Genomic DNA, 17518 nt, shown 5'->3' with positions numbered 1-17518 from the left:
AAGCCATAAATGTCAATGCCCAAGAAAAATGATGAAAAGAAGTCCCAAATGATATGAGAAAAATTGTAAGGTTGCAGAGGTAGATGATGCAACTGGAGAAATGTTAAAATGTAGGTGTGGCTGTGAAAGTTGTGCAAACTTGTGTGTGAAGAGTGCATTAGTGCCTGATGATGGAAAGCCTGTCATTATTGTTTCCTACACAAAGGGAAAGGCAAGAAGGGGAAGTGTACACTGTTCGGCAAGTTTCTGATTAAAAGGAAGACATGAAGCACCAGTGCACAAAGTTGCTAGAACAGTCCAGTTCTACATCCGGCAGGAGATTGTCAAACAAGATGATTGCTCTTCACCAGGCTATTGAGAAAATCCATGTCAGGAAAAAAAAATTATCACACGATTGTAAATTTAGAGAAAGCATAAGATAAAAATGAATATGTTTGAATTATGGGATGTTTTGCATGAAAGTGGAACTGAAGGTTGGTTGCTGAATCCCACGTCGCAGGAATCAGTTCAGTGCTTAATAAATGGTGCGATCTTGAGCAACATCAAAGGCTAAGATGTCTCCTTAGTTGTCGAATGTATGGAGCAATGAATAATTAATCTTGCTGGTGGCTTTAGGAATGTGTTCGCTGGGAACATAAAAGGGCATGTACTTCTGTATGCAGCAAATACCATTTTTATTAGCCGAAAACTGGAAGGATTTGTAATGCTTATTAGATTGAATAGTGCAGTGGGGATAAAATTTAATTATTCAAAAATTTAAAAAAAACAATCTGAAGTTGAAACCTTTCATTTCTGGACTATAGACTCTATGGCTGCTCCTGCATAAATTTGACCAAATGATGATTTGAAAACCTTGCTATTGTAGAATTTCGGTGGGCTAGTCGCTCAGTAGGGGGCACAATGGCTCAGCGCCGCCTACTGACAACCCAGGTTCAAGATTTGAGTTCCGTGCAATGAGATGAGCTCCTGTTCCTGCTCCAGCATGTGGCCTACCTCACATGCAAATGCGAGTAGATAAATAGGTACCACTTCTGTGCATCTTTAGTGTACAGCCATGCTGACTATTTGACCACAGAAAATGTCTTCAGAGAACGCTGGCTCCCTTAGGCAAGAAATGGAGGTAAGCACTGCCCCCTAGAGTCAGAAACAATTACACAGGGAAACTTTTACCTTTTTAATAGCTCAGTATTTAACTATCTTGCATATTTTTCATCTAGCAATTAGGTAAATAACTAGTTCAGATTTTAAACCTTATCCAATATTTTAGTATCTGCATTTGTATTTTTTTATTTCAAACTATCAATGTATCAATCATTTAGAACAGGGCTCTTCAAACTTGGCCCTTTTATGACTTGTGGACTTCAACTCCCAGAATCCCTCAGCCAGCATGCATAGCTGAGGAATTCTGGGAGTTGAAGTCCACAAGTCATAAAAGGGCCAAGTTTGAAAACCCCTGATATATACAGTGTTAACGGAAAACAAATCCCACTGAATGCATCTATAGGGTCTATCTATCTTGCCATTTGGAATCTTGAGCTTGCTGGCTAACAGTGTGTAAATTTATATTCTGATCTCTACAGATAACGTAGAAGTTGAATAGAAATAGAATAAGTAGTAGGATATTCTATTATCAACTGAATAATAAAAATAAAATATCTACTTTGGAGCATTTTGGGTAAGTGTGTTCCCAATTCATGTTTCCCCATTTCCCTAAGAAACATGAAGCTTTGTAGAGTACTTGGAGTGCCAGACTTCTCTCTGTAGAATCACATGAGGCTCTTCTGTCCAGCCACAATATGGTTGGAGCAAATGGATCTCCAGACCCTAGGCCCATCTAATTAATGTAGCATTGTTACTGTTATTATTTGAGCTTTTCTTCCTATAACACAGCTGTGTCTCTCTTACAGGAGAATTTGTGATCTCACCAGTGGAAGGGGAGCTACGTGTGAGAAAAGATGCTGAACTTGATCGAGAGAACATTGCTTTTTATAATCTCACCATCGAGGCCAAGGACAGAGGGGTGCCTTCGCTCAGCTCTACTGTAAGTCGTAGTGGCTTAGGAACAGATTATAAAACAGGGGTCTTCAAACTTGGCCCTTTTATGACCTGTGGACTTCAACTCCCAGAATTCTTCTGCCAGGCATGCTGGCTGAGGAATTCTGGGAAGTGAAGTCCACAGGTCATAAAAGGGCCAAGTTCGAAGACCCCTGTTATAAAATGTCCATCTGAGAAAAGACAATGAACTGTACAGTAGGTGGTAAAACATAAAAGGGGTCACAGTAGTCCTTGACCTATCACCATAATTGAACCTGGAACTGTGGTTATAAGTCATTAGTAGGTCATCACATGATCACGCTTGATTTTATTACCTTTGTTGTGGCAGTCTTTAAGCAGATGCCACTGTCATTGTTCAGAATGGGCCTTTTAGGCCAGAAACCAGAAGTAAACACTGGTTTCCTGCAAAAATCATCATAAATCATAGCCATGTGACCATGGGATGCTGCAAACAGCTGTAAATGAGGACCAGTTATTGAGTTTCCAAAATGCAGTCATGTGACTGGGGAGGGTAGCCATCAGAACTTCGAATCCGGGTCAGAAGTACATCTTGGGATGGGGGGGGGTGTAAGAACTTTAAAGGTAGCTAAGCACCCAGACCTAGGTTGAGGGCTACCTGTAATTCTTCTCTTTATGATGCCATGTGGAGAAATAGAGAAAGGAGTTTGCCCTAGCCACAGAGTGAGTGTTATTTGCAATTATTTTATTGTTATTTTAACTGCTCTGCTTACATGTCTCTTCCTTGTGTTTTAGGTCATGGTGGGATTGAATGTTTTGGACGTTAATGATAATGACCCCGTCCTCTTGAATCTACCAATGAATCTCACCATCACTGAAATTGCTCCCATCTCCAGTTTTGTGACCCGTATCCTTGCCAGGGATGCAGACAGTGGCAGGAATGCTCTTTTAACATTTAGCATCACAGCAGGGAATAGAGACAATGCTTTTTACATCAATAGTACGGTACGCCTCTTTTATACCTGTCTGGTGGTGGCTTCCTGCATCAAACATTCTGGAATAAATTGCAGTTACAGTTGTGGGTTTTGACTTGATATAAAATAAATAGATAAAAAAAATAATATTAATTGATTGCCAAATAATGGTTCTTCGGTAAAGCTTATGGGCCTTAGTATCTGATATGGTCCAGCATAGCTTTGTAAATATTTTTTTTCAAGCTCCTAATCTGGAGTTAAGAGAAAAAAATCACCTCGCTGCCTGCTATGACTAAAGGAGAATCAGAATGTGAGTCTCTCTAATCCACTAAACCACAGGGGTTAATCAGTGGAACAGCCTGCCTCCAGAACTTGTGAATTCTCCAACACTGGAAGTTTTTAAGAAGAGACTGGACAACCATTTGTCTGAAATGGTATAGGGTTTCCTTCCTGAGCAGGGGGTTGGACTAGATGACCTCCAATGTCCCTTCTAATATTATTATTATATTGATCATTGCATAGTCAGCCAGATGATCAGACTGGATTTGGCATTTTTGTCTACCTATCGAGTCCTTACCAAGGACCTGGGATAGGCAGATGTGGATGTTTGATGGTATTACAGATATCGTCACAGGATGGAAGCAGTTCCTAGTAAGGCCACCTTTTGCAATTGACTAATGGCGAATTTGTCAATGCCAATGGTGTTCAAGTGGTCTCCAGTTGTTTTGGGATTGCACCCAAGGCGCCTATTACTATTGGTACTACCCTTGCTTGCCTTTGCCACAGTCTTTCTATTTCTATTTGTAGGTCTTTGTATTTTGTTATCTTCTCCAGTTCTTTCTCGTCTATTCTGTGGTCTCCAGGCACTGCCACGTCCACTATCCAGACTTTTTTGTCTTTCTTATCAACAATTGTTAAGTCCGGGATGTTATGTTGCAGGTGCTTGTCTGTTTGAATTCTGAAGTCCCAGAGCAGTTTAACTTTATCATTTTCTGTGACTTTCTCTATTTTATGATCCCACCAGTTCTTGCTTACAGGCAAATGATATTTCTTGCAGATCTTCCAATGCACCATTGTTGCTACTTTGTCATGCCGCTGCTTGTAGTCAGTCTGTGCGATCTTCTTGCAGCAGCTTACCAGGTGGTCCACTGTTACTTCAGCTTCTTTGCATAGGTGGCACTTACTGTCTGTTGCTGTCTTCTCAATTTTGACTTTGTATGCATTTGTCCTTAAGGCTTGGTCTTGTGCAGCCAGAATTAGTCCCTCGGTCTCTTTCTTCAACTTTCCTGCTCTTAGCCATTACCAGGTCTTGTCTGCTTTCCCAGCTATTATTTTTTAATGTACTGGCCATGTAGTGCTTTGTCTTCCCGTGCCTCTATTCTGTTCTTCATTTAGTGTCTCTTGTAGGCCAGTTTGGTCTCTCCAGTAGTCAGTAAGCCTTCCTGATATACTAATTTCAGTGCATCTGAAATCATTGTCCTTCAGATATTCTTCCAAAGCCATTTTTTCTTCTTCAACCATCTGATTTTATTGTTGTTGTTGTTGTTGTTGTTGTTGTTGTTGTTGTTGTTGTTGTTATTATTATTATTATTATTATTATTATTATTATTATTATTATTATTATTATTATTATTATTATTATTATTATTATTCTCTTTAATAAACCAGAGTGAAAACACTGGAACCCCTATGCCTAACTATAAGTTTCATGCAGAGGTTCATCATGGTAGTATACTTTTGGTAAGACAGGTCCATATTTAACACAGTTATGTAATACCCCTGCCATGGCTGGATTTCAGGAATTGGGAAGCTGAGCAAGCCAGCTATCATCTCCAGCAGATCCCTTTGTGCAAAGCAATATTGCAACATTTTGCAATAAGACTCACTGCTTCAAGGTGAGGGTTTTGCATATTGACCAAACTATCTCTTGATTCCAGCAGTAACAATATTGAGTGATCAGTGCAGAGTTCATTTCAATGGTCCAATTAGGTATATCCTTTGATTGATAAACAATACTGTAGCTGTCTTCTACATTTGCACTCTAGTGGCTGGTATTTACTGTAAATATGTTTTCTGTGTGTAATATTTCCTTTTATCAATCTTCAATATTCCTGCATGTTCTTTTAACAAGTGATTCCAAGTTCTAACTTTGCAAGAGAGAAGTAATTTTCAGTCCACGTTTAATTCTGTCCACATGACTTTATACCCCTCTATCTGATCTCCCCCTACTTGCCTTCCCTTCAAGTATAATCTTTCCTCAGAGGCAAGCTATTCTAGATTCTTACTTATTTTCTTTCGGGAAGGAGTTGTATTTTTGACTTACAACTGCCTGCCAGCTTTCCCACTGATTTTGCTTGTGGAAGATAGCAGAGACCATAGGAAACTGCAGCCATGCGACCCTAGGAATGTGCAATGGTCAAAACTGAGGACCAATTTTAAGTCTCCCCCCACCCCGCACTCCACTCAGTGCCATTATAATTTGGGATGGTTTCTCACTGAGTGAACCTTAACTCGAGCACTATCTGTATTTCAGAACATAACAGTTATGCACAGATCTTACCTGTAGCTGTTGTTCAGGGTCAAATGTTCCTGGTTTTCTTCTCTTCCACCATCAATATTCAGTAACTAAATTTGGTATGTGCTACAAAGCATTGAGAAGCTATAACTGACTTAGTCAGCGTGGCCTGCTATGCTAAACTAAAGCTCAGAATTAGTGTATGCTAGATGCTTCATCCAGTCTAAATGGAAACACAACTCACTCCTGTATCAATTTAATAACTGTAAGTAAATTGCAGGAGTGTTGATCATTATGTCATCCTCCAGAGGTTCAGAAAAATGCAAAGTTCCTATAACTTCATTCATTACTATAAATTCGTACTGCCTGAATGGCTGCTTCAAGAACACATTTTCTGATTTAAGGAATCGGCCACTTCTAACTTCTAATGAGCTTATGCATTAAGTACATTTGGCAGGACAAAGCAAGTCGAACGGTTTCATTTGATGTTTTTCTCTCTCTGTTTTGCTTGGTTCTTCTCTTCCCCAGACTGGTATTGTGTATGTAAATCGTCCATTGGACAGGGAGCGAGTGTCAGAATATAGGCTGATAATAACAGTGAAGGACAATCCGGAAAATGCACGCAACGCAAGAAGGGTAATTACTGGCTATATCTTTTCCTAATTTTGAATAAGGTTGCATTTATCAAGAGCATTGGATATAATATTCCCAAAATAAATAAATCAATGAACAGGACTGCAGCGCAAAGTTTAATTTCCTTTACTAGCGGATCCATGGTTAAGCTATTTCTAACCATGTTCTCAAACTTTCTTTTTCACTATATCAGTGGTGGTGAACCTATGGCATGCGTGCCAGAGCCCTCTCTGTGGGCACGCGTGCCGTCACCCCAGCCCCGCCTCCCCCCATGGCACCCTCCTCACCATCAGCCTCTCCCAGAGGAGAGTCGCTCCTGGGTGCGGCCCCTGCTGAGCAGCGCAGCCAAGGACATGGTAGCTGGGCAGTGGGGACAAGACTCTGCTCTCGCACCCCGTTGCATCCAAATGATGCTGCGGGGTGCGGCTGGAGGGCGTGGCCGCCATGGCACTGCTGGACCGCTTGGGTGGGGGCCCTGCAGGAAGGTGGGGTGTGGGACGGGGCAGGTGGCGGGGTGGGTTTTGGGCACTCGGTCTCCAAAAGGTTTGCCATCACTGTTATAGGTTATCCATTAATCATTCAGTTCCCCACAATTTTCTTGAAAAAACCCACAAACTTATAATAGTTAGCTTTCATCTATGGAGGCATCAGAAGACAGAAAAATATATTCCACTGTGTTACAAGTAGGCTTATAAAAAATAGGTATTTTCTGAGACAGTAATTCTGAAATCAAATTTGCCAAATACTTAATGGGTCAAAGAGAATAGGCATGATCTTCCCCATCAGAAACATAGGTACAATTACATTACTACCTAGCGTCTTGTCTGATTTTCTGTTTTTTAGTGGTTTTTAAAAATTCAAAATAATGAAGGCCCTTGTGCAGGGATATCCATAGGGTATGGTCAAAAAAGTCAAGGGGGCTATCATCACAATACAATCAAAGCTTTGCTTGGTTTCTCTGTTACCTCTTTGTGGTCACTGTCTAACCACCCCCTATGAATATCCCTGCCGGGTAGGTTTCATTACTTTACACTTTTTAACTACCACCAGAAGCGACACCTGCAAACATCCCTGCCATTGTGTATCTCACCTTGATTTTGGAAATGGATCAAAAACAAGCTTCTCATGGAGAAAGACCACCAGCTCAAAATCAAATATTTTTTAGAAGTTTGTTTTTTTTTAAATCACTTAACTTGGTTGAATGGATTTCTAGAATGGAAGGTCAATTTAGTACTACGTGAAAATTTGTTATTATTTACCCTCAGTTTTGTGGGCTGGGACAGGATATAAATATGCACAGAGGAAAAAAAAATCAGAAATATTAGTCTGAATTCTGGAAATTCTCAGGATAATTGTGAGAAGAAGTTCCTTCTTAAAGGGAAAGTCAATATTTTTTGTTGTTTTGAATCATTGTCTAGGGCAGGGGTCTTCAAACTTGGCCCTTTTATGACTTGTGGACTTCAACTCCCAGAATTCCTCAGCCAGCATGCCTGGCTGAGGAATTCTGGGAGTTGAAGTCCACAAGTCATAAAAGGGCCAAGTTTGAAGACCCCTGGTCTAGGGAGATTCTCAGTCATCCAGGTCATGGCTGTCCCGAAGGTGATTTCTTTAAAAAGGCAACCGGACTTTCCTGTTTTGAATCTTGTTTTAAATCACTGTTTCTTTTTTTTTTCTTTTTTCTTGGTACAACTTCAGGATTTTGACTTGCTGGTGATTACAGTAGCGGATGAAAATGATAATCGCCCTCTTTTCACTCAGAGTTCCTACCAGGCTGAGGTGCTAGAAAATTCCCCTCCAGGTAGGTGTGTCCCGTCCCCCCCCCCCCGACTCTGCCCAAATCTCAGGACACGCAGTGAATCTCTTTCAAACACCTGTGCTCTTCTGCTACTAATGAAAGTTTCCATTTTTTCCTGTTAAAAACATTTTAAGACACATGTAATAAATAAAATGGTGGTGATGATGAGAGAAAAAAAACCCGTTCCTTCATGCTTTTCAGGCACAGGACACTTATCCCGGTTTTTAAAAATGATTCTCCTTTTTCTCTCGCTATTGCAAGGTTTACGTGTTTTCAAAAGCATGCAGGTAGTCCTCAACTTACAATCAGTCGTTTAATGAGCATTTGAAGTTACGATGGACCTCTAAAAGCTACTTATGACCTGTTTTTCAAGTTATTTTGGGCACCTGGCAACTGGTTCACCTTTATAGCCATTTGCAGGTTCCCGCAGTCACATAATCAGGATTTATGACACTTTTTTCCCTGGTTTCTGGTGTTTTACTTCCAGTTTGGGGCCAAAAAAAAAGTTTGCTAAATTGATTTGTTTAATGACTGTGCCGTTGGTTTAAAAACCCTAATGTTTGCTTCACCGTTGTGTTCACTTTGCAACCAGTGCAAAATATGTTAAAAATTTGGGTCCAGGCATGGGAGGCTTCTATTATGACTATAATAACTTGTTTAACTGTACGTCTGGGCAGTTGAGGACTTCCTGATATATAAGTGAAGTGGGAGAAACTCTTCTGAGATTTTACTGTACAGTACATAAAAGGAAAAATGCTTTTGAAGTGAAAGAAACAGAAAAGGAAATTGAATAAGTCAAATACACCCCCAGATTTATTTTACCGCTTCTGTTCTTGTCTTTGGGTGGTTTCTAAAACACTCCAACTTCTCTTTTCCATTCAGAAAATGCAGCTTTTTAAAAACTATGCAATAGGGCAGGGGTGTCAAACTGCCGGGCCCATGGGCCGGATGCGTCATGGTGAAACCGCACCCACCCTATTGCCGGCAGTGGGGAAAAAGTCACGCTATGTCGCGACACGTCACGTGACGTTGCGAGTTTGACACCCCTGCTTGAACAGGGGCTTATGTTCTGTACCAGCCTACTACCGGCCCTGCAGAAAAGGCAGGGACAACCCCTTTACAAAATGGCAAGAGGCTGGAACTAAGCCTACCAAATTTATTGACATAAAACAGAGCAAAACAGAAACACGAACCATGAAACAGGAGCTATTCAAACGGTTGCCTTCAGCAAACCAGCCCTCCCACACATTCTCCTTTTAAACAGTTCAAGGCGTGGCTTCTCTCTGCCTCCTTCCGAGGTGCCCCATTGCCTTCCTCTGTTTACTCCTGATTGACTGCCTCCTGCGTCGGGCGTCCTTGAACAGGGCCAGCTGTGGGTCATCTTCATCCACGCTGTCAGGCTCACACAGCTGGGTCTGCGTAGTAACCAGATGAGAGGGGCCTGGCTGAGGGCTCTGCGAAGCCTCAGGACTGTCCTCTGCAGGCTCTCCAACACCCCCCTCCTCCTCCTCAGAATCGTCCGACCCAACTGCCGAACCCACAGGCTGACCCTGAATCACAGCAGCTTATTTAAAACTGAGTTATGACCTTTCCTAACTCACTTGAATTATAACAGCCTCAGTGAAAATGACAAGGTCTCATCGGCTGATTCTAGACATATTTGCTTCTTTGATCCATTTAGATATCTCTTTCATTCATGCTTCTGATACTTTTGAATTACATGTTTGGAATAAGCATGGTTCCTCATATTCGCAGTTTAATCAATAAAGGAGAATATTTGTAGCTCAGGGTTGAAAGGAGGGGTCCTTGGTGCTCTCTGAGCTTGCTTCTTTTCTTGCAGACATTTCATTACCTAAACTAGGTAACATTGTCAGTGCTAGTCCTGGCACTGATGTTACTTAGCGCTGATGATATTATCTAGTTTGGGTAATGAAATGTCTGCAAGAAAACAAGTAAGCTCAGAGAGTACCGAGGACCCCCTCATCTCAGTTTAAGGAAACAGCTCCTGTTTTGACCAATTTGCTGTTGACCAGTATGTCTGAAATAGCAACACGCTCATGATGTTGACCTTAAAATGTGATCTGATTTTTAAAGGATCACCCCACAGTTTGGGTTATCGCAGCTGTGATGTAATTAATTTTATTAAGACCGAATACTTGAGAGAAGGAAATGTGCAAGCCGATGGCTTATTCCTAGGCCAGATTGTTGTTTGAAGCATCTGGAATATGAAATCATCCATAAAGTAATTGCACATAAAGATAGCTTCTCATCTGGTGTGAAATTATGACTTTAAATACTTGAAATAGTTTCTCGTGTATTTAACCCTCAGCAGACCACATCACGTCCTTAACTGACATACTCTCTCAGGAGCTCAGGAATTTGCCCAGAGCAGGGGTAGGCAACCTCAGCTCTTTTATGACTTGTGGACTTCAACTCCCAGAATTCCTGAGTCAGCATGGCCCGGAGGATAACATTCCACTAAATGTCTTGATTTCCCCCCACCACCTTAATGTGGCTGATGAATGTATGTTTTGTTTTAGCAGGGCTTAAGGCTTCTCCCAAGGGCGTCTTGATTCAGTCTGCCAAGGTTATACCAGGCACTATTTTTATTGTTTCATAGGATCTCACCCTGTTTCATTCATTCATACTTCATTGTTGATCATCAGGGAAAGGGGAAGAGGGAGGTGGAGTCAGTCCATCAACATTAGGCCTCTTTTCTGAGTTCTTCATGTCTGATTCAGGAGCTCCTCTCGTTGTCCTTAATGGACCGATCCTAGCTTTGGACGATGACAAGGATATCAATGCAGTGTTGACATACCAACTGCTTGGAAAAGAGAAGAACCTGTTTATCATTGACAACAGAACAGGTAAGAAAGACATACACTCTTCATGTATAGCTGTCTGCCTATTCAGGGTGATGAAGCAATAGAATTTTATTTTTTTTTCTGCCCCGTGAGAGAGCAATATGGAAACGGTTGAAAAATGCCTTCAGACTTTTAACAAATCTGCTAGATAAATCTCTGTGCGTTAGATAAGGTTAGCATGAGGCACTTTGGAATCATCACTTTTTCCACCGGCCACATTTTCTGACTGCCCTACTTAAATAAATCCTGCCACGCTTTTCTGTGTATTTAAAATGAACAGGACTTGGCGAGCATTTTTTTTTGTTTTTGTAAGACTATAGGAGTTGCCCAAAATTATTAGCCAAGCAAAACTTGCCCTTTTTGGCCGAAGAGATAAGGAAACAGATTTTTGTCCATCCCTTTCTTAGCTCATCATTGCACATCAGCCAACTGGGAAGCCTCCCCTTCCTTTTTCAGTTTTGTACTGTTTTATTTCTTCCTTTCTTCTCAAAGAAACAATGCTCTCATTATTCCACCATAATACGTTTGGACCCCTTAATGTAACCTGACACCTCCCCACCTGAGTGGATTCTTGGAAGTGAGAATAACCAGGTGTTTTCCCAGCAACGCCATTTATAGCCCTGAAGGCGGGGTTGTAACCCATTCCTGCTTCTACCATTAAGATTTGCTGAATGGCAATACGTCTTCTCTATTTGCTCTAAACCAGGGGTCTTCAACCTTGGCCCTTTTATGACTTGTGGACTTCAACTCCCAGAATTCCTCAGCCAGGCACGCTGGGTGAGGAATTCTGGGAGTCGAAGTCCACAAGTCATAAAAGGGCCAAGTTTGAAGACCCTTGCTCTAGTCCAGACATGTCAAACACAAGGCCCAGGGGCCAGATCCGGCCCGCGAAGTGGTTTCATGCGGCCTGCGAAGCCATCCTGGAAACAGTGAGGGAACGGCCCCCCACTGCCTTGGCCCTCTGGCCCAGAGACCCTCCTTCTGCCAGAGACCCTCAGATCTGTCCCACTCCTGCCCAGGCCCCCATAGGCACCCTTGATGCGAACGATGTAGAGCTGGCCACGCCCACCCAGTAGGCCATACGCACTCTAGCCACGCCCACCCAGTAGGCCACGCCCACCCAGGCCATACCCACCCGGCCCCCTGAGGGCAACCGCAATGCAGATGCGGCCCTCAATGAAATTGAGTTTGACACCCCTGCTCTAGTCTAAACTAGGTATCTGCAGCACAGTATCCCCCCCCCATCTACCACAATGGGAAGCATTCAGTGATGGTGTGAACTGATCATCAGAGGATTGAGTTAAATTTCATGTTGCAACGGTACTCCTGTCTAGAAGGGCACATGGTCTCTGTTAAATATTGTAGGGTTTCACAAACTGTGATCCTTAGTACATTTGGAGTATATTTGGTGCTTATGATGAGAAACTATATCAGATTCACTGCCTTTGTCAACAAGCTTGGGGATCTCAACAAAGTTGGTGAGATGACTACAATGCCTATAGTATTGAATATACTCTGTCCTGATCCTTAATAATATTGGTGTTTTTTGAATTTTGGAATATTCTTAATATTATTCATTGTATAGCTTTTCCAAAAAATTATACACCATCCAGAGTGTGAGATGGGCAGCTGTATAAATATGATAAATGAATGAATAAATAAGTGTACTGATATCCAGCTTTAGACATCTGTAAACTACTTTGCATTGGATGAAGCTGAAACAAAAACCTTATTTTATCTTTTGCTGACTTTTACTATTTTATTCTACTTATTTTTGGTCTAATGAATAAGGCACCAGCCTAGAAACCAGGAGATTCTGAATTCAAATCCTGCCTTAGCTACGAAATGCAGCTGGGTGATTTTGGGCCAGTCACTCTCAGCCCAACCCCACCTCACAGGGTTGTTGCTGTGGGCAAAATAGGAGTTGGAACTGTACTCCTGTCTAGAAGAGCACATGGTCTCTGTTAAATACTGTAGGGTTTCACAAACTCTGATCCTTAGTACCTTTGGAGTATGTGTGAATATGTTCGCCTCCTGGAGTTATTTGTAAAAATAATAAAGGTGGGATACAGAGAAATAAATAAATTTTATGTGAAAGTGAGAATCTTCACATTTCTAAAACTTACTGCTATATCATTTTGGGAAGCAAATTAAGGAAACTCTTTGTCTTGGGATATTAATTTTATATGTATAGGACTATCTTCTCCAATCTGTTTTTTTTCCTGACGGGTAGAATTAAACACTTATAATCCCCAGTGTGACCAAGAAAACTTATTAAAGGAAACAATTTTTAGAGAACACTATTGGTAATAGCCCTATATTACCTGGTGAAATTTCTGCTGGTCTGTTTATTTATTTGTATAAATCCCCCTATTTGCAAATCCAATGCCTAAAGACACAAAAAAAGAGTTTCCTAAACCACCTACTTTTGTTCTTGAGCTTAAGATAATAAGGGAGGAACTTTTGGCAAATGTAATTTGTATAAAATTGTCATGACACTGTCTTTGTGAAAACTGCAAAGAAAAAACAGGAATAGAAGTCTCATCATTACAAGATCTCATTGCACGAAGGCGATACATTAAATCACATAGCAAGGAGATCTCCATTCCTTTGCCACTTGCCAAAATCAATCTGTACTGTTTCTGTTTTGATAATACAAAAAAACTGTGGAGCGTGCCTGATAGATCAGGAGACTGCATTTTTTCCCCCTGTCAAATTCATCTCTTTCTCTTATTATTAACCTTTAGGAATCATTTCAGTGAAGCCTGGTCAAGTGATAGACAGAGAGGCTTTCTTGAATCCCATCCTGGAGTTTCTGGTTGTTGCCACTGACATTGGCAAACTGAATAGTACTGCTAATCTCACCGTGACCATTCTGGATAAAAATGACAACAGGCCGATATTTCATCCCACAGTCTTCTCTGTTCGGATACTAGAAAACAGCCCTGCAGGTTAGAATGAAGGCAAAATGGAAAATTTGGAACTGATTTGAAGTTAAGTATTAGGAATTTAAAATAAGCAGGAAGCAAAATCACTGGAAACGTAAAGAGGGTGGGGTGTTGCCAATTGCCGGCGAAAATCAGTGATTTTTTTTTACAATACTGTAAATACTGATTGTACTGCGAATTCTGCTAATGTATAAAATAGATCAAATTTATTTCTGGCCACATTGGTAAATACAACTGCAGTATTGAAGCAGATAAAGAAAAAATTCAGTTCCACTTAACAAAGGAAAATTTATTTGAAAAAAATAAAACCAAGTGATTCATTTTCCAATGTTGATATTAAAAATTATATTTTTAATTTAAAAGTATGTTTTCCTAATATGCTAAACTGTGGGGATTCACCATTCCTCTGCTAAATCATACTTTAATTCTGGGAATGAACACAGAAACTGTTTCCACTCCTTGCTAGTTTCAACTAGAGATTTTATTTAGCCCAAAATAAGGGATTGATTTGTCCAGAACATTAATTTACAAATTCAAACCAGCAGTCTCTTGCCATTTTGGCACCAGGGACCAATTTCGTGGAAGATAATTTTTCCATGGACTGGGGGGTGGAAGACAGGATGGTTTCACACACAATCTAGATTCCACACATGCACAAATGAAGCTTGTATGGCCCAGTTCCTAACAGACCATGGACATGAGGATTGGGGACCCCTGCTTTAAACCATAACTTTCCCCTTTTTACATGATTGGGAAAGTGTAGTTTAAATTAACTAAAATCACTGCTTCAAGAGAAGCATGATGGACAAGGAACTTGGAACATTTTTGGTTGGTAAACTCCAACCAGCAGGACCCAGATTGTTGGGGGCAATTAAGCTGACTTTGTAATAATGCCGCTTGGGGTGTGTGTGAAAGCCCTAATAAGCAGGCATATACATAGAATGAAGGCTACTGCTAAGCTTGTAAGCCGCCCTGAGTCTTCGGAGAAGGGCGGGATATAAATGGAATTAAAATAAATAAATAAATAAATAAAAAATTTAAAAAACAACAACTCTACTTTGCAACTGATTGGTCAATTACAAAGAAAATATTGATTTAATTATGTCTATATGCCTATCTGTATTTTTAAAAAAGTATCAAAGATTATTCCTTTTGATTGCAAGCAATTTGATATTATATGGACCAGTATTTCTCAACCCCAGTGACTTTAAGAGAGGTGGATTTCAATTCCCAGAATGCCCCAGCAAACATGGTGACTGGAGAATTAAGGGAGCTGAAGTCGACATCTTTTAAAGTTGTTGAGGCTGAGCTACACTGACATAAACCACACATAGAGCCTTTTTCATTTCTCATTAAAACCTCATATGACCCTTTTGTGCACTGCGCAATTATCTGTTGGAACTTGCAGTTGTTTGTGTTTATGTTTTCCACATATCTTTTACAAATAACTTGTGGAAAAGGGGAAAAAAAGTTATTGCAGCATCGCAATGGTGCACATCTTGGTCTAATGAATTAAGTTTTACAACTTTCTTTGCATTATATTGGAGAACACTCACAGAAACGTAGGGCATTGCTGGAGATCAGCTGGGTTAAATTGGAGAACGTTGGAGGTTAAATGGACAAATTCAAAACGTTCACTTGTTTCTTCTGAAGTTCCAAATAACTGAACTATCTTCTCTAATAATACAGTCTGGGGTTCCCCCCTAGGTTTTTCTGTGCTTCAGGTAATTGCAACTGATATGGATAGCGGCCTCAATCAGCAGCTGAGCTACCGGATAGAAAGTGGAGCTCAAGATAAGTTCTTGATCCATGCTAACACTGGGGTCATCAGCGTGGCCAACATAACCATAGACCGAGAAGAAAAGGACAACTACCACTTGACAGTGGTTGCTACAGATCAAGGCACGCCGTCTCTCTCTGGCACCGCCACTGTGGGCATTCAGATTGACGATATCAATGACTCTCAGCCAGAGTTTGTCAATCCCATCCAGACTGTCAGTGTCCCTGAATCAGCTTCTATAGGCACCATTATCGCTGAAATGACAGCAGTTGACAAAGATCTCAACCCCCGGTTGGAATACTACCTCATTGAAATCCTAGCCAAAGATGATACCGATGCTCTCGTGCCTGATCAGCAAGGCGTTTTTTCAGTGGATTTTCGAACAGGTACCAGAGTCGGAAATACAATAGATAACCACTGTGTACAGGATCTAACGAATACTGTCAAAAACAGCAGAAGGGGGGGGGAAACCTAGTGCTTTGTACCACATTAAAGCTGAAAATAATATTATTGGCCCAAAGTAGCAATTATGGTAAGCCATGTATCAAATGTGCATTCCCAGATTTTAATATATTGGGGCTGAAGAAAACCAGCCACTTGCCTTTAAGGGTCAGTTTCCCTTGGAAAATGGGAGTGTTATCAGAACAACAAATGGCATGAGAGATGCTCTCCCAATATCTTCTACGTTGTTTTTTTTTTCTTTCCTTTTCATATTCTGCTCTTTTTTTTTACTTTCTTATTCTCCCTTGCTTTCTTGGGCACTTCCAGACTCCAGTCTTTCCACTGTGCAAATCCTCTGATTGTACAATTTAAATGTAGCAGGGATTGAACTAATTCTTCTGACTATTTAAGACTCATAAAACACCCTAGGGCAGGGGTAGGCAACCTCGGCTCTTTTATGACTCGTGGACTTCAACTCCCAGAATTCCTGAGCCAGCCATGCTGAGGGGAAAGGGAGAGGTTTCCAAGCTGAGCCATGCTGGCTCAGGAATTCTGGGAGTTGAAGTCCACGAGTCATAAAAGAGCCGAGGTTGCCTACTCCTGGCCTAGGCCTAGGCCGCTTTATGACTCGTGGACTTCAATTCCCAGAATTCCTCAGCCAGCCACGCTGAGGGGAAAGGGAGAGGTTTCCAAGCTGAGGCATGCTGACTCAGGAATTCTGGGAGTTGAAGTCCACGAGTCATAAAAGGGCCACGGTTGCCTACCCTTGGCCTAGACCTAGGCCGCTTTATGACTTTTGGACTTCAAGTCCCATAATTCCTGAGCCAGCCACGCTGAGGGGAAAGGGAGAGGCTTCCAAGCTGAGCCACGCTGGCTCGGGAATTCTGGGAGTTGAAGTCCACGAGTCATAAAAGAGCCGAGGTTGCCTACCCCTGCCCTAGGAATTAGCATTGAAGTCTTTGTGACTTGAATATGATCACAGAGAACCAGCCAATGACCAAACAGAGCAAAGGACAAGGACAAAAATTGATTGGCTATCTGCACTTCAGACCAACCCCTCAGTTTTACATGAAGACAATTTTCTTCTATCTCATGAGCCAGCTGGGCTTCTATTGCCTAAATTTGGGGACAGAACACCAGTTTTCTCCCTTCCTACCTTTATGAAGAGGAAGGGAAGGGAAGGGAAGGGAAGGGAAGGAAAGGAAAGGAAAGGAAAGGAAAGGAAAGGAAAGGAAAGGAAAGGAAAGGAAAGGAAAGGAAAGGAAAGGAAAGGAAAGGAAACCATAACAGTTCTATATTGAACTTTTTGATAGTCCTGCCATCACACCTCAGCTGATCCATAAGAGGTTCATTTTGATTAAATATCGTCACGTCTGGAAGAGCCCTCTGTCTTTTTCTATGCACTTTTGGTGGATAGTTGCTTTAACTAACTCTCTTTTTGCTTTCCTTATGGCTCTCAGACCTGCAGGTTTGATTTCTGTGTTTCTGTGTCTATGCTCCGTGTTACCTTTGCCTCTCTGTCAACGCTCTGTTCATTTTCATCATCATTCTCATC

General features: G+C 41.3%; 1 protein-coding gene across 1 annotated transcript in view; it reads left to right on the top strand.

Moving 5' to 3' along the window:
• CDH23 (cadherin related 23) overlaps nucleotides 1–17518 on the top strand; it is a 390425-nt gene that overhangs the window by 336029 nt on the left and 36878 nt on the right. Inside the window, exons 33-39 of the mRNA XM_081328216.1 lie at nucleotides 1908–2041; nucleotides 2809–3018; nucleotides 6031–6138; nucleotides 7831–7933; nucleotides 10672–10797; nucleotides 13542–13745; nucleotides 15450–15908. Of these exons, the coding sequence (XP_081184342.1) occupies nucleotides 1908–2041; nucleotides 2809–3018; nucleotides 6031–6138; nucleotides 7831–7933; nucleotides 10672–10797; nucleotides 13542–13745; nucleotides 15450–15908 (1344 nt within the window). The remainder of the gene's footprint in view (nucleotides 1–1907; nucleotides 2042–2808; nucleotides 3019–6030; nucleotides 6139–7830; nucleotides 7934–10671; nucleotides 10798–13541; nucleotides 13746–15449; nucleotides 15909–17518) is intronic.

The sequence above is a fragment of the Vipera berus genome, assembly GCF_964194415.1.
Source record: "Vipera berus genome assembly, chromosome: 5".
NCBI classification, from domain to species: domain Eukaryota; kingdom Metazoa; phylum Chordata; class Lepidosauria; order Squamata; family Viperidae; genus Vipera; species Vipera berus.
The sequence above is the reverse complement of the archived record's forward strand: the minus strand, read 5'-3'. Positions and strand labels throughout refer to the sequence as shown.